Here is a 27,471-nt window from a genome sequence, read left to right as displayed (position 1 = left end):
AAAAGTAACAAACACTTGACAAATTGTAGTAAATAAGTCAACAATTCGATAGAGAATATATAAATTAATTTACTAAAAACAAAATAAAATTGTTTAATAAAAGTTTAATAAAATGTCGAAATGTTATAAAAAGCGTGTATATGTGTAAGTGAATCAGAAATTAAAATATATAAAAATTATAAGCTTATTAGCGGCTTAAAGTTTTTGCAACCATGTTTTGGGGAAAGTTGGCTGATAATTAGGATTGTACATTTGTGCTCTAATAAACTTCGCCTTATCTGCCGGTTCAGGTCGTACTGTAGCCAAACCTAAACAAAAAAAAAAGTAATTTATTATAAACACATTAGTTATATTTTGTCGTTTGCTTTATTAATTACTTACCATTTTTATATGCATAATCCATAACACTTATAGCAATTTCCACTGAACATTTGGTGATCTTGTGCAAGGGTGGATATAAGCTGCCCTTTGCCAAATCCGAGGGTGTACACAACGAAGCCAATTTTTCTGCAGCAATTAAAAATATTTCCTCTGGTATGGTCAACATGCCAGCACAAATAACACCCAATGCGACACCGGGGAAAATATATGAATTGTTACCCTGGCCGGGATGTAGTAATTTACCATTGTATTCGACAGGTTGGAATGGTGAACCAGAAGCGAAAATGCAAGTACCTTTGGTATGTGTATAAGCTTCTTCAGCAGTACATTCGGCTTTGTCTGTTGGATTGGATAGTGCAAATATAATGGGAATATCATTATATAGAGCCATCGATTCTAGAATATCTTGTGTAAATGCGCCACCAACAGCAGCAGCACCAATTAATACTGTTGGCTTAACAGCTTTTACGACTTCGGCAAGACAATCAATAGGTTCATGATTTTGTGCGAATCTTAATTTATGCGATGTAAGTCCACCTTTTGGACGATCTACGACAATAAGACCCTTGCTATCAACCATCCAAATACGTTTTTTAGCTTCTTCCTCTGTTAGACCATTATCGATAAGCGCCATAAGACAAAGGCCTGCAATACCCAAAGCAGCTTCACCGGCACCAAAGAAGAGAATAGTGTTTTCTTTTAGAGCAGTATCCTTTATTTTCAGTGATGATAAAATGCCAGCTAATGCTACAGAAGCAGTACCCTGTATATCATCATTAAAGGTGCAGAAATTATCACGATATTTAGCTAACAGGCGGAAAGCATTAGCGTTGCCGAAATCTTCGAATTGTATAAGACAGTTTTGTCCAAAACGTCTGACAACGGCATGCATGAATTCATCAATGAATTCATCATACACCACCCCAGAAAGACGATTGCGACGTAAACCAACATAAAGCAGATCATCTAGAAAACAATAGAGTTTTTAATATAAAGTAAAACAATAATTTGACAGTTATTAGATAGTATATAAAGTCATGAAAGTCTTAGTAAATATATAAAAGAACAGGTACAGAAGTACTTAAATTTTATTAGTGATAGTTTTGTACAATATTTGTTAAGTACTTGTTTATGTTATTTAAAATTTTTTAATTATATATTTTTCAGTTATATATTTTTTAATTATATTTCAATGAAGTGTTTACTTTCATAACCTTAACAACAACATTTATATTGCACTTACCACGTAAGCTTTGATTATTTGTGCCAACATCAAGTGTTATAGGCAAACACTGGCTTGGTTTGATACCAGCTAGAGCAGTATACAACGATAATTTGCCCACAGGTATGCCCATACCGTTAGCACCTAAATCACCAAGACCCAAAATACGTTCACCATCCGTAACCACAATAGCACGTACATCCGTTTCAGGCCAATTCTACAAAATAAATATATAATAATATGATTTTATATATTATATGGTATATATCATAATCAAAGATTTTGATTTATGTAAGTAGAGTTTTAACTGCACATATTTTAAATAAAATATGACGTCATTAGGGTCATTCTAAGTGATCCTTAGAATGACTCTAAGTAGGGTCATTCGTTAGCATCCTAGGACAGCCTAGGCAGTCCTATTAAAAATATATCCTAATAGCTCTATGTAACTATTAGCTCTACTAAGAAGTAATAGTATTTAACTAAGTATGCTAATTTTTTCAACCCCGCGGAAAATGGGTTCGAGGCAAGATGTCTGTCATAAGAGACGACTAAAATCTAGTAGGCACCACCCGTTACCGTTGACCGGAGGTGTAAATATTGTATTACGGGAGCCAGGGCCTACAGCTTTGGCTTCACTGACCAAATGAGGTTGGCTCTTTTAATAGTTGATTCAGTACCATGTTATTGAAACTTAATGACGGGTTAGGTTATAACGATGATTCTAAAGGATCCACTCAGACCTATAGACCCACAGCTTTGGTTGTACTGACAAATTGAGGTTGGCTATAGACGCATTCTGCTATTGTATTATTAAAAATCCAAGTGCTAAATATTATTTAGAGCCTTTGGCAAAGCTTATGATGCTATGCAGAGGGAGGTCCTGAAGTTCGCTAAGATTCTTAAAAAAGAAATACCCAAAAGTGTTAATGTATCGGACAGAAGCTAAGCAAATGGGAAGAACTTTCATCGTCTTCCCCACAACTGCTGCAGATTTGGTTGAAAGGGAGATTTAATCTCCTAACATGGTTACCTAAAATACAATGACCTGTAAGTAAACTTACTGCAAGACTGATATCTCTACGGGGCATCTGGATGATCAATCAAGTTAAAAAACTATTTATTTTACAAATATGATATAAATATTTCTATATATCTCAAAACTTATAAAACTGGAGTTAAAACCTGCTTTCATCAAACTCTTTAATAATTCATGATTATATGTCGCAAAGTTCTGCGAAATTTACCTTTAAGACATCATAGATATGTCCACTATCATTAAGGGTTATGTACATGCCTTTAGGATGAGTAAAGATTTTACTGAAGTTTTGACAAGCCAAACCAACGGTCGGTGTATAAACGATTGGCATCATTTTGCTCACATCCGATGCCAACACCTTGTAGAATAAACGTTCATTACGTTCAGCCAAGTCACTGAGATACATATACTTGTCCAAATTGTTCTCCAAACGATTCAGTAATATCAATGAATGAGTAACTTGCTCTTCCTCGGTCTTTACAACTGCAGGCAGTAAACCGTGTATACCGAGCAATTGACGTTCTTCCAAGCAGAAGGCCAAGCCCTAGAAAATAAAGATTATAATATTATTTTATTTGTTTTAATTATGTAAAATATAGTTTTTTTTATATAATAAGTTACTGAACTTTGAAGCGTATTTTGCGCCGCTTTATATTTTTTTTTGTTAAATTTTGTATTCAAAATTGCTTTTTGTCTACAAAAGCCAATTTTTATATGAAATTTATGACCCAAATTTTATTTATTAATTTTACAAAATGAAAAAATAAAACAAAATAAAAACTATACTTAAAAATTTTATGCATGTCAAATGAATATGCATGAGTGTCTGGTCTTGCCATGAGCAACTCTTAAGTCTGAAGTCCATTTTATTAAGAAGTTCAACAATGGTATTAGTCGAGACTATACCATTGTATTCCAAACAAATATATTTGGTATTTTATATCAAAAAGTAAGTAGTAGTTTTAATTTATTAATTTTTTTTTTTTTAATCTTCAGAGTGATTCCCCTTTGATGGCAGGCTACTATGTCACCGGATTTCAAGAAACGCTGTTAAAAGTCCTTTTCAGATATGGATGGCTTGAGTTTACTCTATAATTTGTCTATATCTCATTTATTGCTGAAAAAGTTTTCCTTTTAAAATGTTTTGAATTTGATAAATAGCAAAAAGTTTCAAGGTGCCATGTCTGGAGAGTAAGTAAGGTGTTGAGAGATTATATCGATGTAATGCTGCATTACAAAAAAAAAATTATAGAACAAACTTCGGCCTAACTCGTTATATATCCATATGTTGAGATTTTTTAATAATATTAGTAGGCTAATCAATTATTTCACGAATAAGAATTGACCTGAAACGGATGTACGTGCTATTGGTTACAGATAGCATCGTGTGGGAATAATAAGACTAAAGGAAGGTGGAAATCTGGCTCTTCCATTCTGAAGAAAGGTCACTTTCAAAAATCGTGGCATGAGTTATTTATATTAATTGTCTATTAATTCGGTTTTTAAGCACTCATGTCATTTCTTTGGATCTCCACCTATGTATCCCGAGTATTCGTGGTGTGTTCATAACCGAATTATTTAGACGTTATTTAGAATTGTGTCCTTCTCACTTTATATAGATTCAAGAGTAACGCATATTCGCTTATTAATCATTATTGGTGAGTCCCGTTTTGGATGTCGAGAGATGTCGGGAGAAACAAAATCTACTTACAGGATACTGTAGACTTAATTACCAAATGAAGATTATAGGTGCGCTAGATTCTGTCGACTTTGTCATGAGGAGAAGGAAACATTGGAACATATTCTATGCAACTGCCCAATGGCGGCAAGACGTAGACTGGACTATTTAGGAAGCAGGATCTTAGTCCCAAATCAAATAGGTAAAATTAAGCCCACAGAAATCACGAAATTTATAAATAGTCTATAATTGTTTTAGTTGGGCCTTTAGGCGCACAATAGATCTTTTAGGTCGGGGTGCATTTTATTAATTAATTAGTATTATTTAATAATAACGCTGGTTTAGCCAAATTCTTGAGATATATGTAAACTATATTCGTATTCAACTTTGCTATATTTTTATATGGATTTTGCTTGAAAAATGGCATATATCGCTGTAAGTTTTCAAGTACAATAGTCTAAATACAGCATAACATGATAACTTCAAATCAATAACAATCTCATTGAATCTACTATATTTATGGGAACTCCGATTTGCACACGATATGTAATATATAAAAACAACAATATTTGATCTTCTTTTGATCTATTTTATTTGTTCAGCAAATAGTTTGGAGTTTTTATAATGTAGCTTGCTTAATTGTATAATTCTAACTATGAAGAAAATAAATAAGCTATCTATGTTAGTACCCGTTCTTCATTCATAAATCCAACTGTTTTCAATTTACGACTCGTGGGGTAACTATATATGTTATATAGTCTGATTTTAATATAAATATAAAAGTTTATTTAAGTCATTTTCTGAGTATTTATAAATTGTGTAAACATTAATAAACGTGTTTCTTGAAGCAATTAACACATTATCGTGTTACGCATACAAATTACCCGATTTTAAAAAAATAAATAAAAATAAATCGTTATGACACACAACTTTCAGAAAGCGTTCACCTTTTCGAGGTTTATTTGCATTTGTTTATACCTCATAAAAAATTCAAGTTCAAAGTCAAACTATTTTCAAGTTTTTCCTAGAGAATCGTCTTTTGTTTGGTTTCTACTAGAAATATACCGGCTAAATAGTTGGCGACAGAATCATTAAATCTGTGAATGTAAAATGTAACAATGAATAACGATTCACTTTTTAAAAGTTAATTACTCGTAAATACACAACGTGATTCTAGTAGGTTAATGCATATTCAAATAGAAAGTTATTATATCTATGAACTATCTTGCAATGTAATTTTATAATACTTATACGAAAAGTAACCTTCAGATGAGACTTTTTTTATTAGCAATTATTGGCGTAGAGATGTCAATAAGTCAATAATTAAACCCATATATCTTTACATGTTTATGACATTTAATTCGTGTATTGGGATTATAAATTTAATTGCAACATTTAAAGTAATAAACTGAGATATTTTGATTTATATGATCACATCTTTTTTATCACACTTTCGTTTTATTTACAATCACCGGACTTTTATGCGATATCCAAGTACTTGTCCTTAGTAACATTCACTTGGTATTGGATTTATTATTATTGATATATTTTGAATATACAATAATATACAATACGAATGAATTTAATTTATATTTTTACATACTGATTTAAAATAAAAAAATGTTCCACGTAAGCACCACAAAACAAAAGATACAAGATTCGCTACACCATTTACTTAAGTAATTAAATTAGACATTAAAAATGTTATTATTACTAAGCAGACTTTCCTTCTTGTGGATATATCCTACACAAAAATAAAATAATATTTTGTATATAAGATTTTAATTTTTAATAATTTATTTGCATTGGTTAGTTAACTATTTAACTTTATATACTAAGTGATATTTGCACATACAAACAAACTCCTGCAGTACACAAGACAACATTGATGTTTTTGCAAAATTTTTGTACTTCTTTCTGTGTATAGTTTTTGCATTTGCATTATGATTTTCATCTTTTCATCTCAACCAGCTCTTACCTCAACTCAAATACACTCTTTATGCAGTAAAGTAAAAGAATAAAATAATAAGAATAATTGGCGAGGGAATGAATAAAAGTGCTGTTAAGCTTGAAAATTTAAGTGGAAATATTATTAATGTTAAAAAAATTTTAAAAACATATAATGAAACTTATAGTTTCATTATTATTGTGGAGAACAAGAAATAAAAGAAATAATTTAAAAATATATACAGGAAATTAGGGGCTATAGGAAAAAGAAAGAGGCGTTGTTGTATTAAAAAAAAACAAAATATATTTATAAAAAAAGAAAACATATAAATATATGGTATATAAAAAAGAGAAAATAATAATTTATTTAAAAAAAAGAAATATATATATATATATATACAAAAAAAAATATGTATAAAAAAAAATTATGTATAAAAAAAAGAAAAAAATATATATATATAAATATATATAACAAAAAAAAATATATATCTATATAAAAAGAGGAACAGAAAAATAAATAAAGATGATATTTAAAATGTCTGTCAGAAAGTTAGGATATATCATCTAGATTTCGAAGACATTTACTTATTTTGTTTGAGTACCTTTTGTTAACAAGGTATATCAGCCAATTATAAAATTATATATTATAATTATCGAACTATTATATTAAGTACGAGAACATGGCGATCATGCTAAACAGGAATAGATGAACAATGGCTTTCGGATAATAGATACCACTAATCGAACATCAAGATTGATCCCATCAAAAAATACATAAAGGATAGAGCCATGCAATTATTTGCGAAAACTGATGGACTTATCAACAACGCGTTATCAAATCTCAAAATAGTTACAGGCTCATCGGAGAGGTATGCAGAACTGAGGTCAATTATTGCGAAGTCTGATGAAGTGATAAACAATAATCTAGTCAAGGTATAAAGGGGGGTTTTAAAAATAAGTGCTTAAGTGCACTGGTACAAAACAGCTTCAACATAACTAATCAAAAAAAAAAAAAAAATAAACAGAAATAGAAATAGAAGGCTATTATTCGACAGGCTCTGGTTTTCGAAGGACTATTACACAAATGATGATGATCAGATACTTTTAAAAAGTTAAGAATTTTTTTCGAAATTCACACCTTAAAGAACATAGGTACAGCTTTAACAAAGGTCTCTTATAAATTTTGCAAAAACTTCATATATTTTATATTCTTTTATCTCTACCTATTACAACTATTAAATTTTTATAATGTATTCAAAAAAAAATTTGATTATAAAAAATACTTTTTTTTTTTCAATTAAAGTACTTTGAAACACAGTTCTTAACCTCTAATGGGTCAAGAACTGTACCATATATATACATTATAATCAGAAGATTTTGCAAAAAAAGTTCACTATGTAGGAGTTACTAAGCAAAAAACTAAAATATATTATCTTATTATTGTTTATGTTGTTGATGACAGCAAATAAATCAGACAGAGTAATCTCGGGGTAAACATATATAAATGCAAGAAAGTCAATTGAAAGTTAAACTTAATCTATATAACAAAAATAATGAGTGAGTAAGAAAACATTTTTTTTTTACGAAAACAGTTTATAGTTCTAGAAGTGTTGTCTGTGTTTGCCAATATTACAGTTACGTATTGTTTTTAATAAATTACCGGAGAAGGGAGAAAAATAACCTTTTTTTAATAGAGCAATATAACGCAATAAGACTTTTTATTTAAAGGGCCTCTACTTTTTTCACCCCATCAATATAACAAACAAGCAACTTTTACTTTTTTCCCAGAATAAAACGAAGAAAATAATAGAACTAACCGGATAGGCCTATTTTCCGGTATTAATTTATTTTTCAATAAATTCATAAAGTAACAACTTCAATCTAATCAAGTTTTTTACATTAAAACACTAAAATTATCTGTAATTTAGTATTTTTTTCATTAAATTACCAAAAAATAAATTGAAAATAATTTTTATGAAGAGTGGAAAAATACCGTCGGAGCTATTGTTTAATAAAACCTATTTCATAAAAATATTAAATAATCAGAAAATTGCCCAAAAAAAAAAAAACAAAAACAAAAATAAAAAAATATTAAGCAAACATTAATGAAAGCACGTAAAGTGAAAGTGATTTGATGGAATTATGTTGAAATGAGCGATCGTTTTAGATTCGATCGGGGCCAAAGTCAAGATCAAGCGATTTGATCAGCGACACAAAGTCTCGTGTGCCATTATGACATTATGAGAATTACGTGTCACTTCTAAAATAAAAAGTAATTGTGATTTTAAATAAATTTATTATTTGTTTTTATTTTTTTATTTTGTTTTTAAGTATAAGCATGAGTATACATAAAATAATGATTAAAGTGCTTTTAAGATTTGCACAAAATTTATTTCTTTATTATTCAAATGAGATGTCATGTCTTCTTAGGACAATACAGATTATAATCCGAGATTCTGTCTTAAAATGGGTGCAATGTTCCAAAATTACGGAATTTATTACTTTTTTTGAAAAGGTCTTTCAAAAGGCAAAAATTAGTCATAATTTAGAACAAAAAAGATTTAGATACATTTGTATAGTCTGTTTCACAAGGTCAAATATTCAAAGTAATTGTTTAAATAATATAAAAAAACAAAACTTTATTTATAAAAAATAAAAGTTAATTGAATGTAATTGAAAAGATTAAAATAAAATTACCTCGTAACATGAAAGGAATTTTAATATATAAGTTACATATATATTCGTTAAAAATTTATATAGAACGTGGGATGCAGATTAATTTGTTTGCAAATTTAATTGACACAGAGATATGACGGATATAACGGATGTGAGAGAAAATCAACATAATCTAACAACGTATGAAACATTCTTACCTCTTGAGAAGGAATACCTTAAGCTAATCTGTTTGTAAATTTCAAACATCATCATCATCAAACCATCATCAGAGAAATGATGGATATAACGGCGGTGAGAAAATCCATAAAATCTAACAACGTATGAAACAATCTTACTTCGCTTGCGAAGGAATACCTTAATACCTTAGTATCTTAGAAAACAACAGTACAGTAGCAGAGACAGGGAGGTGGACATACTGAAAATAAAGGAGACTTTGGAGTGTCTCTCATATGTTCTTACAAAAACGTTAAATATATTTGGGGAGCTCTAAAATTTGGAAAGTTGAAGGACGTCTTAAGAATAGAGCTTTAATTATTCCTTAGATTTGTAAGAAGTGTCAATATCCTATATAGTGCCTACTCTACAAATCTACAAAGAAGTCTTACTGCATTTGGGTTCTGTAATGACCAATTGGTATATGTGTGGCTTACCGGACCTAACTTAAAGTATCTGCCTTTAATTGATTGTATTTATAGTATTTTTGTATTAATTGTAGTATATCACTGTTTATAAAGGCAGTTTTGAAAACTTGGCAGGTAAATACCGATAGAGTAGTTCTGATTTTATATCTACGAACCAATAGGTCTATGTATGATTATGCTATGTTCTCACTGCAGCTAAATCAATTTATTTTAAACAAATTAAGATTTGGTCGTTTCCATTGACATAAGTTGATTTATGCATATGAAAGTGCTTTTATGTGTCAGGAAGTTCTGTGAAAGTTCTAGGAGAGCTTTTGTTTGTTTATATTTCAATTGTTTGCAGATAATATCTAGTTTTGTATTGTTAGCAGAAATTAATTAATTGATCATTTATCAACGTAGCAAATGCAAAAAAATTTTGTGCCAAAAATTTTTATAAAAAACAAACATTTTGTTTCATGTGTCAAATATGTCAAATTTCGTTCATTTCCCTTTTGGGAAATATATTTTGCATTGTTGCATTCGACATTTTTGGTGTAATTTCCCATGATTTAATCTTAATTAAGTAAAAAGCGCGAAAGCTCTTTGTATGGTTAATCAAATTTCATAAGCGACCTAAATAAAATAAGTTGCATTAACGAAGGCAATGGGAACATACTGGGAACCTAATCAAAAAGAGGAAATTTAATTTATGATATATAGGGTATTTAAATTATACTGTCTATATTTGCCAACAAGTTGTTAATTTATAATATTATAGTTTTTTTTATATCTTGATTGCTTTTGAAAGTTAAAATTATAAAATTAACTCTTTCATAATAAATTTTTTACACAAATAAATGTAAAATCATGCTTACATTAAAAATCAAAATTTAGTAAAAACTAGTTTTATTAAGAACTTCAAATAGAAGATAGGATTTTCCATCAATTTTTTTATAAAATAATAATTTTATATTACTTGACGTCATAGCGTGTACATATATACATATATATAATGTGTACTTTTTTATTTTTATTATTGTTTTGGAAATAGTTATAAGGTTAAATTTTGAAAGTCATTCATAATTGGCAAGATAAAAAACAATTCTTATAGCAACAGCCGCAGATATTAATCACCAAAAGATAAAATAATCTAAAAATATTAAAGTCATTAAAAATAAACCGGCGAGGGAAGTGTAAAATAGAACGAAAGTCATAAAAGTCAAACTAAAAGCGGAAATTTACTTTTGTTCATTTGAAAAATTTATTAATTATTTTTTAATTTTTTTCAAATTTTGGTGTACTTATGAGTTATGTTATATTGAATATTTAATTAATTTATAAATTTGGAGAAGAAAAACAATTAAAGTGTATAGATATAGGATTTTAATAAATAAAAATTTTTACCAGCTAAATGAATTTTATTTATGGTATCATATAACAAAAGTGAGGGGAGACAAAAATTCTATTAATTAAAATAGAATAGTTACCACAGTATTTTATCATTTGTAATCATTCTCGTAAACAGAGAAAATGGACGATTCTAGGAGCGATTGAGATGTCAGCTATAGTCACGAAATGCTTTATCACAGTATTTTATCATTCGTAATCATTCTCGTAAACAGAGAAAATAGACGATTCTAGAAGCGATTGAGATGTCAGCTATAGTCACGAAATGCTTTAGAAGTCATCTTGGGCTCTCATGCATGTACCACCAATAACCATCTCATTGACCTCAACGATCTTATGGCTGTTGTTACAATACAGATTACAACAATAAAAATAATATAGACGAGTGTAGTAGTAATAGTTATAAATGATAGTTAGGCAAGTGGGAGTAGGCTTCAATCATCCTCAAACTGAAACACTTGAAGATAAAAGAATTGCAGTATAGAATGAAGAAATTCAAAATGGATTAAAAAGGGTGAAGTGAAAGAAGAATGGAATCCTCTTTAAGCTCAATCGGGTGATGTAGAAGAAGTCCCTATGTATTTTACGTGATTACCTGCCTGTCACGGCTTAACATCACGTTACTCAAAAGCAAACGTCTTGATACAAAGCGTCAATAAGCGCCCCCTTGGAATTAACTTCCGCAGGTACCAATGAAGAAATGTGTATAGATCATAACTTCCATCTTGGTTTAAAGCGAGGCCTACCAAAAACCTCTGCTACAATATGGGCTGTAGCACCCGGTGGTGAAACCGCAACTCCACGGCGAATGTGAACCAAAATTGAACATTCTTCCCGCGTAAGTTTGGGAATCAACCACAGCCACCACGAGTCCAACGCCAATGGTCAGCACAGCCGGAGCTGTCGGGCCACTGACCCCCTTGGTACCAGATCGGATCATCTCTGGTCAGATGGCGCAAGTGCCTGCTCACTTACTACCATACGTACTTCCTATACAAGTACCGGATTGGCACCGGAATCTTAGTCGCTTTCTACGACAAGCATATCTACTGCGTGAGTATTCTAAATCCCTTACCCGCAGGGACAGCGTGATGTAGAATGTAAGAGCACTTAATAGAGAGTACTTAATAGAAATTTTGGAAAGTTTAATTCTTAATCTTGAGATAAATTTTATTCTTCTTCCTCGCGGATTCAATTCTAGAGCAGTATAAACGATTTGACTGAAGGGTTTGCGTAGATTCTGGTTTAACTACCTATACTTTCTTTTTACAATTTATTTATTAATTGCCTTATAGATAATTAGCTTTTCCTTAAAACAAATGTTTTATGTTACTCCCAATTTATTATATAAAAGTTTACAAACATTTTGGCTTGAGTGTATGGCAAGTTTATTACAATATAAACAAATTGTTGAACATTATTAACACATATTTTTTTTTTTCATTTGCAAATCTCTAAATTTTTGATTACGAAGTATACATACATTTAAATTACTGTGTATTGCAAAAAAAAATAAAAAAATAAAAAAAAAACAAACAAAATAATTATCAAAAATCATGTTGACAACGCATTCAAAAAGTATCTATCGGCTCGTCTACAAAACGGCGTCACCTGATAACGATGACGAATCGAAATCACAAATTTTTATTTATTTTTTTAATGATATGACGATTTGAGGTCTTTGAATCGAGGCAATACCAATTAGAAAAATGCGGCCATATCAGCAAAACTGAATTGACCGAAGAAAATGAAATTCTGCGAATTTATCTCAAAACCTAAAAAACATTTTAGGAATTCCTTGTAAAACCCAATTATGTCATTATATGACGTTGTGGTTTGCAGTGAAATACCTACACCACCTTCCTCCACATAACTTCACAAGCGACCTTCACCTTGTGTTGACTTTGAGTTATAAAAACGAAATTTGTAATAGAATCTCTGAATCCAATCGCTCTCCAAAATATTTAGAATTAAATTCTCTGAATATCTTTTTAATGTTTTGCGGAATTTAATTGTAAAATAATTACATTTAATGAATGGTTGCTGCATTCATATGTGCTCTAAACGTGATTATATATTTTTATTTTGTATTTCTCTCAGAGATTTTAATTCTATAGAATTTAAAAAATATCTAAGTATCTCAAATTTTAATGCAAGTAAAAAAATAATATAAATTATTTTTTCGATTTTCTTAGATATTTTTGCATATTGTCAGTGAACTTGAAAGCATTGCATTAGATTCCCTTTTGTCATTAATTTAAGTATCTATTCTGCTCTACCCATGTGCAGTGGGACTTATGAAAAAATTATAAAACACTTATAAAAAAATTATAAAAACAAAATCAGATATATATGTATTTATATTATTAAAAATTTTAATATTATTAGTTATTAATATATTAATAATAATTTATATATGATTTAATATATATATATTATTAAATATTTATTTTAATTATTTATATATTATTATTTGTTTATATAATATTAATTAATTATATGTTATTAATTGTTTATTTTAGATATAATTAATTATTTATGTTTACTACTAATAATAAACTAGAGAACTCTTGGGAAACTTGTTATTCGAGAGTGCGTATCATATATAGGAACGCTCCTACGTCCTACTCTTTCTACAGAGGTGAATATGTAAAAATTATAAAACACTTTATTATTAAATAGAATCAGATATATATTTATATTATTACAAATTTTAATATTAATAATTATTAATATATTATTAATTTATATATTATTAATTATTAATACATTATTAATTATTAATATATTATTAATATATTATATATTATATATTATTATTTATTTATATATTATTATTTATTTATATATTAATAATTATTTATATATTATTAATTCTTTATATATTATTATTTATTTATGTATTAATAACTATTTATATATTATTAATTATTTGTATATTATTAATTATTTATATATTATTAAGTATTTATATGTTATTAATTATTTATGTTTACTACTAATAATAAATTAGAGAACTCTTGGGGACTACCTCCTTCTCCTCCTACAGGGGTGAATATGTAAAAATTATAAAATACTTTATGATTGAATAGTATCAGATATATTTTAATTTTATTAAAAAATTTAATATTTTTAATTATTTATATATTATTATTTATTTACTTATTATTAACTATTTATATATTAATAATTATTTATATATTAATAATTATTTATGTTTACTACTAATAATAAACTAGAGAATTCTTTGGGAATTTGTTATTCAAGAGTGCGTAGCAGATAAAGCAACGCTCCCATATCCTACCTAAGCTAAATAAATAACCTGTATATGTAAAAATTATAAAAAAACCTTTTATAATTAAAAGATTTTAGAATTTTTTTTATATTATTAATTATTTATATTTATTAGAACTTAAAGAGTTCTTGGTTTTCCAAAAAGAGTGGTCTTCAGATAGGGCCACGCTTTACAGAGATAGTTGGTAGGAGACTAATAAAATACCTCTTACGATCAAATAGGTTAAAAAATGAATATTCGTTTTATAAACTAAGTCTTGTCTGTTTATCAACTTGCTATGGCTTAGAGAATGTTGTTAACATTATACATAATTTTGACAGTCGACTTTCTGGTAAGACTGTATAAGGTCTACAGTTTTGTCTCAGAAATAAAACACTATAAGGAAACTTTAGAGAAAACATTGGTTCAACTTGAACTGCTATGCTAAAAAGGAAGAATAAATTTGAAACAAAGACCCTTAATAAAATGTAGAAAAACACGAAAAAAATGGTGTCTCAAGAACTAAGATCAAGTAATGATTAGATTTATTTATTTAGAAACAAGATTATAGGTATATATCTTGGGTGTATTTGTTAGAATCACAACAATACGCTCTCAAATCAGTAGACACGCTGCCAGATGAGAAAAATAAATATGCTGATAACTGCAGGAGATATGTCTGAGTGAAAGAGAGTGTTTGTTATTCTTGTGATAACTCATGGAGATCTCTATCGCAGATGACATGAAAGGAGTTATCAATAGGAATAAATGGCTTAGAATATGGTTGGCTAAAGGAAGTTTGAAAGTGACAAGATTGTTTGGGATTAAGACTAGCTTAAAGAAAAATGGAAAGGAGAGTGTATGTTACATCGTTCGGTAGAAGAAATTCCGTTGTAATAATTGTACAATAATAATTTTATTTTGAAGTACCAAATGAAATATGCTTCTTAAAACAGTTTATATTAATAAATAATGACTTTTTCTATTAATTGATAGTAGGTTTTAGTAGTTCCTCACAAAAAACCTTGACTAAAATCAATTAAACACAAAGTAATCAATTTACATATAATAGAATCGCACCTTATTTGTTAAAATAAAGATAGAAAAATAAGTTTATTTTCAATGTCATTACTTTGAAATAGAATCCCTTGTAAACTAAAGAAAAAAAAATTAAACAAAATAAACTATAATTAATTATTAAAGTGGCTGTAATTTTTTATAAACTTTTTCATGGTCGCTGACCACTGCTTATACGGAAAAATTGTATCTCAAGAAAAAACATTCGTTAATGAAATTTTATTGATTTTCCATTCTTGTTTATTCATTTTGTTTTTATTTCCCAATAATATAAGCTTTTCTAAAGTGTATTATAGGATCCAGTATACAATATATTTGGTGTTGTCATGTTTTATTTGTGGTAATTTATTAAAATATATGAAGGAACCACACGCGTTCACAATAAACACAAGTAAAGTGGGTGGTTTGAGTGGCGATTTTGGAATATGACGTATTCAAAGTCAACTGTTCTCTTCTCATATATAATATAATAAAATATTTAGATAAGTGTTTACTTATATATTCACCCATATATATATTGAATACATTATTAAAAGAGATATGTTTGAGAACATTTTTAGCACTGTACTTCGCACTTTGATACTAAAAATAATTTCTATTTCAGTGAATAGGCTTCCACAATCTTTTATTTATTATGAGAACATAATCACAATAAATTTTTAATATTATAGTATATAAATAAACGACAAATTGTTAATAATAAAAGAAATGAACGAATGAATCAGAAGAGCTTTTCATTAAGGCTCTAGGATTTTCTTTTCAGACCCAGAAGAAATAATGTTGACTATTAGGATATAATAGTTAGAATATACACAGAAAAAAAATTTGATTCCTTATAACATTATAATAAATTTAAAATTTAACAATTTATTCACATTTTCTCAAACCTGTTAGTTCGAGGGCCTTGTCCAAAGCATCTTTTCAATTTTTTTTAAATTGTTACAAACTCTCTGATTATAAGACCCCGAAGACTTACAAATACATTTGTAAGCCAGAAGTAACGAACCGTATCTTCAGTATGCTTTTTGGTAAAATATATGTAGGACAGAGAATATATCTATTTGGAGTTTTAAATGTTTAAATATTTGATATATATTATAATAATAAATATATACTTTTAATGATAGTTATGAGAACACAAGAAAAGTGCTCTATAATCATTAAAATCGAGTGAAATCATTTCATCTTATAATAGATAGATTTGTATATAAGTAAAAGTAGGGTTCAAAAGAATTTAGATTTAATAATCCGTAATTACTAAGTACATAAAAGGTTAGTGTCATTTTGGGTTAAAGAGCACTCTTATAGGATCTTACTTCTTTAAGTACCGGCATGAAAAACACACAATTAACGATGCAAAGCATTTAATATACTGAAGTCACTAAAATTGATATTAGTAATCATTAAATTTTAATTTTCTAGCAGACTTTCTATTATAAATTAATATTAAATTAAAACAACTTAAAAAATTCGTGGATTATTTTTATTTAAAGCCGAAATCAACTATGGAAAAACAAGCATATCATTATTAAAATAATGAATCATAACGATGACTTGTAACAATTGTTATATGATAGAATACCTATATTATAATAATTGCTGAATGTTGCTGAGTTTTTAATAATAAATAAAACTCATTTCTAAATAATATTTCATATAAAATATTTTGATATCACCAGTTGGGAAGTATTTGCAATAGAGTGTAGAGAGGATAAATTGCTCTAGAAATCATATTCTATTACTTATTAGCCATATTAAAAATGCATATGTTTGCTAAATGGACAGAGTTATGAATATTTTTACTTGTGGAAAATGGTTGTTGACACACATATATATATATATATATTATACATATGTAAAATAAGTTGAAATTGAAATAAGCTGCAACGTTTATATCAACTGTCTATAATGATTGTTGATATACATGGTTAAGTCCAAAGTACTTTTAAAAATAGGCATTTGAAGTGAGGTTATCTATAAGCAATTACGGGCATCGATAAGACAGATCTTTTATCACTGCTGTGCAGTTAAAAGTTCATCACATTTCAATAAATAGAAGTATGGTTATTATACATATAATGACAATTATTCAGAAAGTCATTAATCAACGTTTTGGAAGACTTTTAAGTTCACAAAATAATATTGTACCTTTATGAGCAGTTGTAAGTATCTACAAATATTACTTTGAAACCTCATAAGTTAAAAAATTAAATTATTTAAATTATTTGAAAAGTAACACCATATCATATATAGGAAAAATCTTAATTAAGCTTAATTATAACCTAGAGTACAAGTATCTATTAGGAAAAATGTAAGTGTATAAGGTCTGTAGTATTACAACCGGTTATCATTTGCGATTAATTAAGCTTTGGTGCACAAGGCAGCTACTTCAAACTAAACCAACCCAATAAATTAAAGATCAATTAAAAAAAAATACTTAAGTATTGATTTAACACTAAATTGTCTTTCATTTAAAGAATAAATGACACTTTAGAGAGCCTAATATATTGAACACTTGTGTTAGTTAAGTGTTTATAGGTATATATTTATTTTGTGAGGATTAATTATCACAATAGGTTTAATTATTAGGGTTTATGCCAAAGTCCAATTGATTACAAATAATCGCTCATTGTAGTACTTAGGATTAGCATTGTTTATACGCCAGAAGTATTTATATACCACAAGGATTTCCGTAAATACCGCAGTGGTAAGCGTACGAATAACGCTGAAAGGCACGACTCCCGTATTCAAGTAAAAGCTAACTAACCTGACAAATCTATAAATTTGGCCAAGTCTCTAACTTTGCAGAATGTTAACTCTGTTTGGTGAATAAGATTTAAAATTTTCTCCTTATTAATCATGGCACTGACACATGAGATAGAGCATAGTTTTCTTCTGTAGGCTAGACCCAGTCTTAAGGTATGTCTTCCTAGTACGCCGGGCCACCTGTAGTGTTAACCAGTTTACGCCTTAGCGTTCGAAGGGTTGCTATTAGTATAAGCTTAGGAGCAATTTCTCTGATAGATATTATTTTTCATTGTTCCAATTTTGACTATATTAATTATTCTATTATCCTATTTAATCCTATTTAAACAATTGTTAAAATTGTTTATTAAAATTGAGAATTAATTGAGTGAATTTAATTTATAAGACTTCCATTGGGTTTAATGCACAAAATAAAATTATTTAATTTTTATAGGAAATCTTTTGTCAAACACTTAGTCGCATCCTTATATTGATTATTTGATTTTTTTTTCTCAATACACATAGCCATTGTACAAATTTTTGACAATCAAAAGTGCTGAAATGCCCATAGTAACCAACAAACAACCCTTAGCGCATACACAAACCCATGCACACACATACCCCAGCTGTTCTTTTTTCTTCTACATTCTGCCACATCATTCAGTACTTTTCCATTGTAAACTTTGCTATTTTTTTCACATGAAATTTTTTTTTGCATGAAAACACAACTGTCAAAAGTGGTTCTACCGTTTAAAGGCCTATGAATCGGACTTACCTTATTATATTTCTTATTCTTCAGATGCTCCAATCCTGAGATTTTACCAGGTACATCACTTTCACCTGCGGTGCCGTGTAAGCCAATGCAATCGCGTTCATCGTCGTTGCCATTTAATTTAGAGAATTCTTTACAATCCATGCTGTAATTTGCGCGTTGTTGATAATTTATTGATTTATTTACGTTTGAATTTAATTTTTGATTAAATTCGTTTATAGTATTTAAATTTTTATTTAAATTTTCCAAGTCAGTTGAGGATAATAACGGCGTTAACTTTGTATCGTTGCACACACACGACGATTTTGACTCAACTGAATCGCTTGTTGGTTCTTCCGCTATGCGACTAGTACTGATTTTGCAAAGCTTCGCTATGCCGTTTGATAGTTCGTATTCGATTGTTGTTGCTGTTTTCGTTGTTGTCGTATGATTTTTATTTCTCTGGCTACTGCGCACAGTTGTCGTTTCTGTTTGTATATTTTTGAAATTTGTGCCAGTAGTGTTGTTGTTCGATGTTGCACAGCAACAACTTTCATTGGGTTTGATATTTATTACGTCATTATTATTTCGTTGGTGCTGTGCTATTGTGCCGCCGTTCATACATGAATCAGCTGTTTCGTGTTCGTTGACTGGAATTGTTGTTTTGTATATGTGTTGGTGGTGGTTTTGATTTTGATTTTTTGTTGTTTGAACATTGGCAGAATTGCAAGACGAGTTGTACGCCGTTGGATACACTGGTGAGCTGTGAAGGAAAAATGAAAATGAATTCGTTAAAAGAAAGTATGAAGCATAAGATAAAATTGGCAAACATAAATCATATGAGTTGTGGTTTTATGACGAAATATTTTAATTCATTTTGTAATAGATTTTGCGAAGCAATGTTATCTACTTCGACTTGAAGGTCACATCGTACAGGTGTAAATCGGTTTGTTGTTGCTAAGAGACAAGAAATTGAAGTCTGAATGTGGCGAGTGTGTAAGAAGAGTGTGCGTGGTATAGATGTTATGTTGTATGAAGTTCATAACTGTTATAAATGGAGTATTTGTTAAACTGTTATAAAAGTTTAAAAAAAATTTAAAATTTTTAAAACTAACTATTGGTTTATCGAATTATTTTCTATTATTCTTGTAAATAACATTATTTAATGTTTCATGAATTTCACAACTGTTATAAATTTAGTAGTTGTGGCAACTTTAGTGTTTTTTACATTATTTTCTATTATTTTTGTAATAATAAATTTAATAAATTGTAAACATAATAATATTTATTGAATTTTATAACTGTTATAAACCCAGTAGTTGTTTAACTATTATAAAAGTTAATTATTAACTAACAACTATTAAAAAAAATTAAGTCAACTAAAAATTAACTATTAAAATAAATTCTTTTACTTTATTTTAGATATTATATTATTGTAAATAATAAAATAATTAAGAAGCTAAATGTTCATGAATTTCATGAACAGTTATAAACGGAGTAGTTGTTAAACTGTTATAAAAGTTTTAAAATTGTGTTAATTTTGCGCTCTAGCGACAGAAAGCGCTTAGTGCCACCACCATGCCATTGGCTTATACCACACTCAAGTAAAATTGAGTACTGATATTACTTTTTATAACAGTTTTCGAACAATTTACTGTATTTGGTGGATTGAAATTTTACTTATAGTTTGATGCTCGTGTTTCATACATTTTTCATCGCTTAAGCGCAGGATGGCGACGTTTTTAATCTCAACTGTGGCCCGAAACCTGAAATGTGCTTGATAATTGTGAATTCGATTATCCCGAAAATAAATTTTTTTCTAATTTATTTTAAAAATTCCAACGAAGTAGTAAAGTAAGTATAAACTGGTCACTCTACTTAAGAGTGAACTTTTGTTGAATTCTGCCCCACTAATCCCATTGATTGATCCATAAATACAGGGATTAAAAGTTCAAATTGAAATTATATATGTTTTGATCACGTGATTCTTATCTTATCAATTTTTCTACCAGACTTGCATATTTTTTTTTGCATTTTTAAACGTGTCGAACTTTGTACGTATATTCTTTAAAAATGCTTATTCACAAAAAATGTTTAACAGGTGATATTGATAACCTAATTTTAGATAGAATTGTTTCGAATCAGGAGATTCAAAACTTAACTGATTAAATCAATAAAATTGCACTTACCGCACCTCACTCTTGCACCTATGCAAAAGCTTCGTTAGAACACTCGCTTGTAGAAATTTTGTTCCCATTTCTATCAACTATTACAGGTCAATAAAACAATTTTATATTTATTATATATATTTTAACTAATTTATTGAAAACGCAGCGAAATCACACTAGATCTGAGCGAACACCTCAAAATAACTGCGAGTAAAAACCTAACAAATCTGTACAAAATGAAAAGTTTACAATTTCTTTTTTTTGTTTTGCTTTGTCTTTGATTGTGTTTTTATTTTTGCTATTGTTTTTATGATAAGTTTTTGTTTACATCTCTTGTTTTGTTTATTTTTAGTTCGGACTTTGTTGTTGTGCCGTTGACTTTTAGTACTCATTATCGGTCGTTTAGAAAGTGCATAGAACAGAAGGGAAAAATATGATAGGAAAATGTAAAATTTATTAATAAAAGCTGTCAATATACGATTGGACGAGGGTTGCTACGAAAGCTATTAAAAATGTTTGAAGTTAATTATCAATACATAATTTGATTGTTTATAAATATTAAATAAAATATTTATAACAAGTGGAAATCATTACATATTTACATATTATTAATTTAAACAAAAACATGAAGAGTTTGCCCGGTACGAATGTATATGTGAAAATAATACCTTGGTGAGTATTTCGTATCGGATGAAGACATACAATTCTGTTACGTAGGTTCAACAATACAATTTATAGAGGAAATGGAACTAGGAGGAATACTCTAACTGCATAAAGTAGTTACAATAGATCACTTGGTTGCAGTGCAAATTTCCCCAAACATAATAATGATTGAATAATATATTTATTATATAATGTGTAAATATATGTTTGAAAATATTTAATTAAAGCTTTAATTGAATAAAAAAAAAATAATAATGATGAGAAATATATGTAGTTCGAATGGAAGAAAATACTCTAGTTAGAAAATGCTTGTTTGATTCGGAACCTGCTGGTGTAAAAAACTCTGTAAAGCATGTCCCCATCTCCGGTGGAAGGACCCGGTGGACAATAATATAAAGGCATTCGGTACTACCAACTGTCGACAGCAAGCCACAGATCGGTTAGCGAGTGCTATTAGACGTAGCCAAGGATAACTGACGTCTGTATTGGTCTGTATTTGTATCCTGAGTTGGGTTAGTAGGGCATTTGTAACAACAATCAGTTGTGCATCTGAATATGTTTCTGTTATACTCGTAGTTTGACATGTTTAAGCATTACGGTAGAAGATTTTTCAATAGTAACTTTTAATGATGATTGATTTTTACCTTAAAGTCAATCTCATAGAGTTATAATGCTTACAATTGGGGTGTCTAACGAGACAGATATGCTCCGATCACGTAATAGCATAGCTATTCAGCTTCAATTAAGCTATCTGTGTGAAAGACATGCTTCGAACATATAATATCATATCAGATTAGACCACGGTATATGGGTCTATTTCACATTAGACCAAGAATTGGGTACAAGTTTTTATGTGGAGTTATAAAAAACACATTTCAAATGCAGAAGTGCGCCTCTAATGAAGAGTATTCGCAATTTTCTGACCAGATGAAGTTAGGCAATATTAGTTGACCTACCTCTAGTACATGCAGTATGTAATAGACAAATGATTTTATATAGTAATTATACTTCAACACAGTGTTACGATTAAGGATTGATTTAATAAATTTTGTACATTATTTAATATACATTTTATGACATGTATAGGAACTCACGCAGACGAACTGTGTATTTCTTATAATCCTTATTGCAGAAGTTGTGGAAACCCGCAGGAAAACGAAACCATAATATATTTTCTCTATGAGTGTCCGGCCCTGGCATCCAGAAGAAATTGGTTTTCAGGAAGATACTTCTTTAGCAGTCTATCAGACTGTTCATCGGTAAAGACAAACAACCTATTAGGAACCCACGTAGAGGAAGTGCTTATTTCTTATAATCCTTATTGCAGAAATTGTGGAAACCTGCAGGAAAACGAAACCATATTACATTTTCTCTGTGAATGCTCGGCCCTGGCGTCCAGAAGAAATAGGTTTTGAGGAAGATACTTATTTAACAGTCTATCAGACTGTTCATCGGTAAAGGCGAACAAACCATTAGAAACCAACGCAGAGGAACTGCTTATTTCTTATAATCCTTATTGCAGAAATTGTGGAAACCTGCAGGAAAACGAAACAATAATACATTTTCTCTGTGAATGCTCGGCCCTGGCGTCCAGAAGAAATTGGTTTTTAGGAAGATACTTCTTTGACAGTCTATCAGGCTGTTCATCATCGACAGGATGAATTTAGTTTCTACTCTTCTATACTAGGGGTTCTTGCGAGGAATGTGGTAGCAAAACGGCGAAAAATCGTTTATTGATGTACATGGAAGTTATCCAATGGCCTGCCACTGCAACCAATCAACCAACCATGATATGTAATATCAATTTATTCTCTTATACATAAGTAGAAAATATTTCAAAACAACATACTCGTATTTGATAAAATGACAAGTCAGTTTAAATGTTGATTACAATTTCTTTTTATTAAATTAGTATTTCTGGTATATAAATCTCTCCTACAAATAATCCATATTTTCTATTTACCAATTAGTTAAAAAAATCCACAAACATTTTTCCAATGTGTACAATTAGCCTTCTTATCTATCGCGTTGATGTGACATTAATCGATAGAGACGACAATCTTTCAAGCACGACTAGAAAGATATGACGTTAATTATAGTGATTGAAGTGCTTCTTGGTTTAATGTCTTTAATGTCTTCTGACATGAAAATGGCTGTCCATTATTTGACAATAAATTAATAAACTATAATTAAGATTTAGACAGTAGTAGTAGCAGTTCTTAGGCTACTAACCTTGCTGCTTCGTGAAAGGGAACCGAACTGTAGTGTCTTGAAAGACTTTGAAAGAATTTTGTATTATTTTGAAACTTCAAATTGTTGAATTAATAAATTTAATGAGTGTAATTAATCTGCGTTTTATATTAACAATAGCAATAAATAAAAACTTTAAACATTTAAACATTTTTACCACTAATTGCCTGAATTATTGTATGAAATGCGTTAAAATGGTATTTTTTAATTTCAATGAATTTTTTTTTCAGTTTTAGAGATACAGTACAGTGCAGTACAGATCTTTTTCAAAGGCATTTAAAGGTCAGTTAAGGCCAAAATGAGCTCGTAATTTCTGTCTTAAAAGTCAGTAGGTATCTAAACAACATTCGGTTTTTTATAACTGCCTATATAGATACAGATATTTATATCCATAATACGGATACTCGTATGTATGTTTAGTACTCGTACATACTTTATGGCTACTTTATCTTAATACTAGTATATTAGAGTCATTCGTTATATGAACGGAATATGTTTCGCAAGATTTCTAATTACATTTTAATCTTATTTTTAAACACATATTAATTTCATAAGTCTTGATTTTGAAATAAATACGGAAATATTTGAAATTTTATTGCTTAAGAAACCCAACTGAGCTTAACAAGATACTTAATATCAGCAAAAGATTTAATTAAAAATTGAATTTTAATGATCTATGAAAGAATTTACTTAACTTATGGTTTAATGTATCTCAGCTAAGCATATTTTAAACGCTTCTATCAATAATAGTTATTAAAAAATTTATAAAAAAATATTTTAAGTAGAAAAAAAAACTTTGTTACGGAGTTGTAAACCTGTTAATGTATTTAATTGAAAAAAAGCAAAAGTGAATTAAAAAGCTTTAATTGTTTTAGTTTTTTTACTTTTACTTAAAAACTATTTTTCATATTTTATATTAAAAAAAAAAAATTATGAAACTTTCTTAATATAAATGAAAGTGCTAGCGCCATCTATTACCATTAAGTGCTACCATAAACTTGTTTATGCGAAATTTATATATAATAATATGTATTACTGTTAATATGACTGCTACTACTAACTGTATATAAAAATATATACAATAATAATTATTATTTTTAATATATCTATACTCTATTCGGAGCTTATGGTTTTCTGAAAAATTTTTCCAGCTGCTCTATTCTTAATAAGTTGTACCTAGTTCATTAAAAGATTTCTTCAAGTCATTTGGTATAATCCGTTTCCAGCTGCTTCTATTTCTAATCTCTTTAAACAGTTCATTAAACGATCTGTTAAGCTCTGTCTGAACAATTTTCCTCTAACTCGTTTGAGTTTTGCCATAGTGCTTAGTCTTTAGTGAGTTCCCTATAATAGAAACGTGTGTTCACATCAGTGTTGATGTTAACTTGATTCAATAGTCGCCATAATTCTTTGTTAGAGATAGTCATCGGCCACAGGATTCTTATGATGTTCTATTCATTCGTATATTCACTTCTCCAGATCAATCTTGATGTCAACTAATTTGATGTTTGCCAGAGTACTTCATTAGAGATGATGCACGTGTACAGGATGCCTTGGATTTATTTGTGAATGATTGTAATTCTGTTTTTATTTTACTTTTAACTAATCAAATCTATTTAATAAAAACATTCTTTAATGAAAAGTATTGGATTTATGCAGCCACAATAATTTTAATACCTGTTTCGTTAAGAAGATTATTGGTTCGCCATATCATATGTATGAGAAAACTCGTGCAGTTTACATTGTAGGGGAATTCAAAATGTGATTCTACTCTATTCAAAAAATTAATTTTTATGATTTTATAATATTTTTTTTATAGTATAAATATACTATACAACCTGCAACAAAATATAATAAAAATTACATACAACCTGCACATATGTGACCTAATAACCCATACTTTCCTCTACGTACTTTACTTTCTTGACCATATTTAATGTCCATGTGGTTTTTTATGATGTCGTTGGAATTTTTAATAACTTTAAAATAATTGACGTAATTCGTTCATATTACGTGAGGTATCATAATTAAAATGATGGTAGGTTTAAAAAACTATATTAACCCTATAATATTTGTAAGAAGGAAGTTAGTGCAGGTGGTATCACAATGGGCCATTAAATGGTCATAGTGTGTCGACGACTATGTATAGTCCATATAACTCTAACCTAATCTAACCTAACCTTCATAATGTTGGTAGGGCGATAAAAAAAAATTTAGTTAAACTTCTTCTACTGCAGATTAAAAAGCGAAATATATTGTTGTAATAATAAATTTCTCTTTTTATCTATGATATTATACAGATTTAGATCACTGTGATTATTTCATGTCTTAAATAATGTGTTATTACCTAAAGTAAGAGTACGATGTCTTCTATCATATTTCTTGAAGTGCTTATTTTATATATACAAAATTTTCTAAGTTTCAAAAAAATCAAAAACTTTAATTAAAGATTTAATAATAAATAAAAGTTTTTTATGTTAAATTCGACAGATCGAATTAAGATTTGAATTGAGATTGAATTTAGATTTGCGAATCAAAAACACTATTAAACTAGAATGCTATAGCCTTAGATCCAGAGATCCCAAAAACTAATTAGTTTATAATGACTTATATGATAACTTATAAGGCATTATATGCTATCTATAAGGCATATGCCTTATATGATAACTTATAAGGCATTATATACTACCTTATAAGGCATTATATTATATAATATCATATAAGCAATCATAAAATTAAAGAATATAATGGCTAAAATTAGGCAAGATTTTTGCTTATAATCGCAATTTTTTTTAAGCCATACAAATTTTTGCTTTTTAACCACTGTATGAGCTCAAGTGGGGTTTGGGCACATGGCAACCACACCAACCTAATCTAACCCAGCCATTGTAGACGTAATGTAAATCATTAATGAAGGTGTAGCAATAGCACTCAGTTATTAAATTTAACTTAATTGTTTATAGAACTGTTTATAAAACTTAAATAAATGGAACCCCTCCACAAACACTCCTTTCCCTTCCTAAAAAGTTCTAATCACACTGTCATTCTAGCTACTAACTATAATACCGTTTTTTTTTCAAATCAGTAAGCTTAAGTTCAAGTACCTATAACTTCTACTCTATACCCACATACTATCGACAGACTTCAATACTTTTGAAAAGAACTTGACAATTTGTCAACTTAAAGATAAAAAATTTAAAGCTTTAGAAGAACAACTGCAATAGGCTGAATATAAAGACTATGAGATGCGTTAGAAGTAATTTATAATTACGTCATAACTTTGTTAATAAATATATAAATAAATAAATGGAGAAAAAAATTGTATGTAAAAGTTTTTTTAGAATTTTGGACCGATTTGCACCTACATATATGTGAACTAAACAATATCTTTCATCATTTTGCCTTGTGTTGTGTTTTTCCTTGTGTTCTTAAAGTTTTGATCGACTCACCCGTTATCGTTGATGCTGCTAACGGCATTCCGGTCACTGCAAATGGAACTTGAGTTGCCCATATTTGTTGTTGTTGTTGTTTTTAAAAATTGTCGAAATTTTTAGAAAATTTATAAATAAA

The 27,471-nt window shown here is 28.8% G+C and overlaps 1 protein-coding gene across 2 annotated transcripts; it reads right to left on the bottom strand.

Moving 5' to 3' along the window:
* Window positions 1-88: 88 nt before the first annotated feature.
* Window positions 89-27,471, bottom strand: LOC119678452 (NADP-dependent malic enzyme-like). 2 transcript variants are annotated; one of them, XM_038090283.1, is made up of 6 exons: window positions 27,351-27,471; window positions 18,845-19,583; window positions 2,851-3,186; window positions 1,625-1,820; window positions 382-1,347; window positions 89-308 (listed from the first exon to the last, which is right to left on the bottom strand). In XM_038090283.1, the coding sequence occupies exons 1-6, from the start codon at window positions 27,410-27,412 to the stop codon at window positions 196-198; spliced, it is 2,412 nt and encodes an 803-aa protein (XP_037946211.1). In that variant the 5' UTR covers window positions 27,413-27,471; the 3' UTR covers window positions 89-195. The 2 variants fall into 2 exon arrangements, with proteins under 2 accessions (XP_037946211.1, XP_037946210.1); XM_038090282.1 differs by lacking the exon at window positions 27,351-27,471 and adding an exon at window positions 21,010-21,115.

This window comes from Teleopsis dalmanni, chromosome 2 (genome assembly GCF_002237135.1).
Source record: "Teleopsis dalmanni isolate 2A chromosome 2, ASM223713v2, whole genome shotgun sequence".
Lineage (NCBI taxonomy): Eukaryota > Metazoa > Arthropoda > Insecta > Diptera > Diopsidae > Teleopsis > Teleopsis dalmanni.
This window is presented reverse-complemented; position numbering and strand designations above follow the sequence as displayed.

Coding starts and splice junctions, on each gene's coding strand:
- LOC119678452 (XM_038090282.1), bottom strand. CDS start 21,077: ATGGGAACAAAATTTCTACAAGCGAGTGTTCTAACGAAGCTTTTGCAT. Junction 1,348..1,624: donor AAATAATCAAAGCTTACGTG/GTAAGTGCAATA, acceptor ATTGTTTTCTAG/ATGATCTGCTTTATGTTGGT. Junction 309..381: donor GGATTATGCATATAAAAATG/GTAAGTAATTAA, acceptor TTTTTTGTTTAG/GTTTGGCTACAGTACGACCT.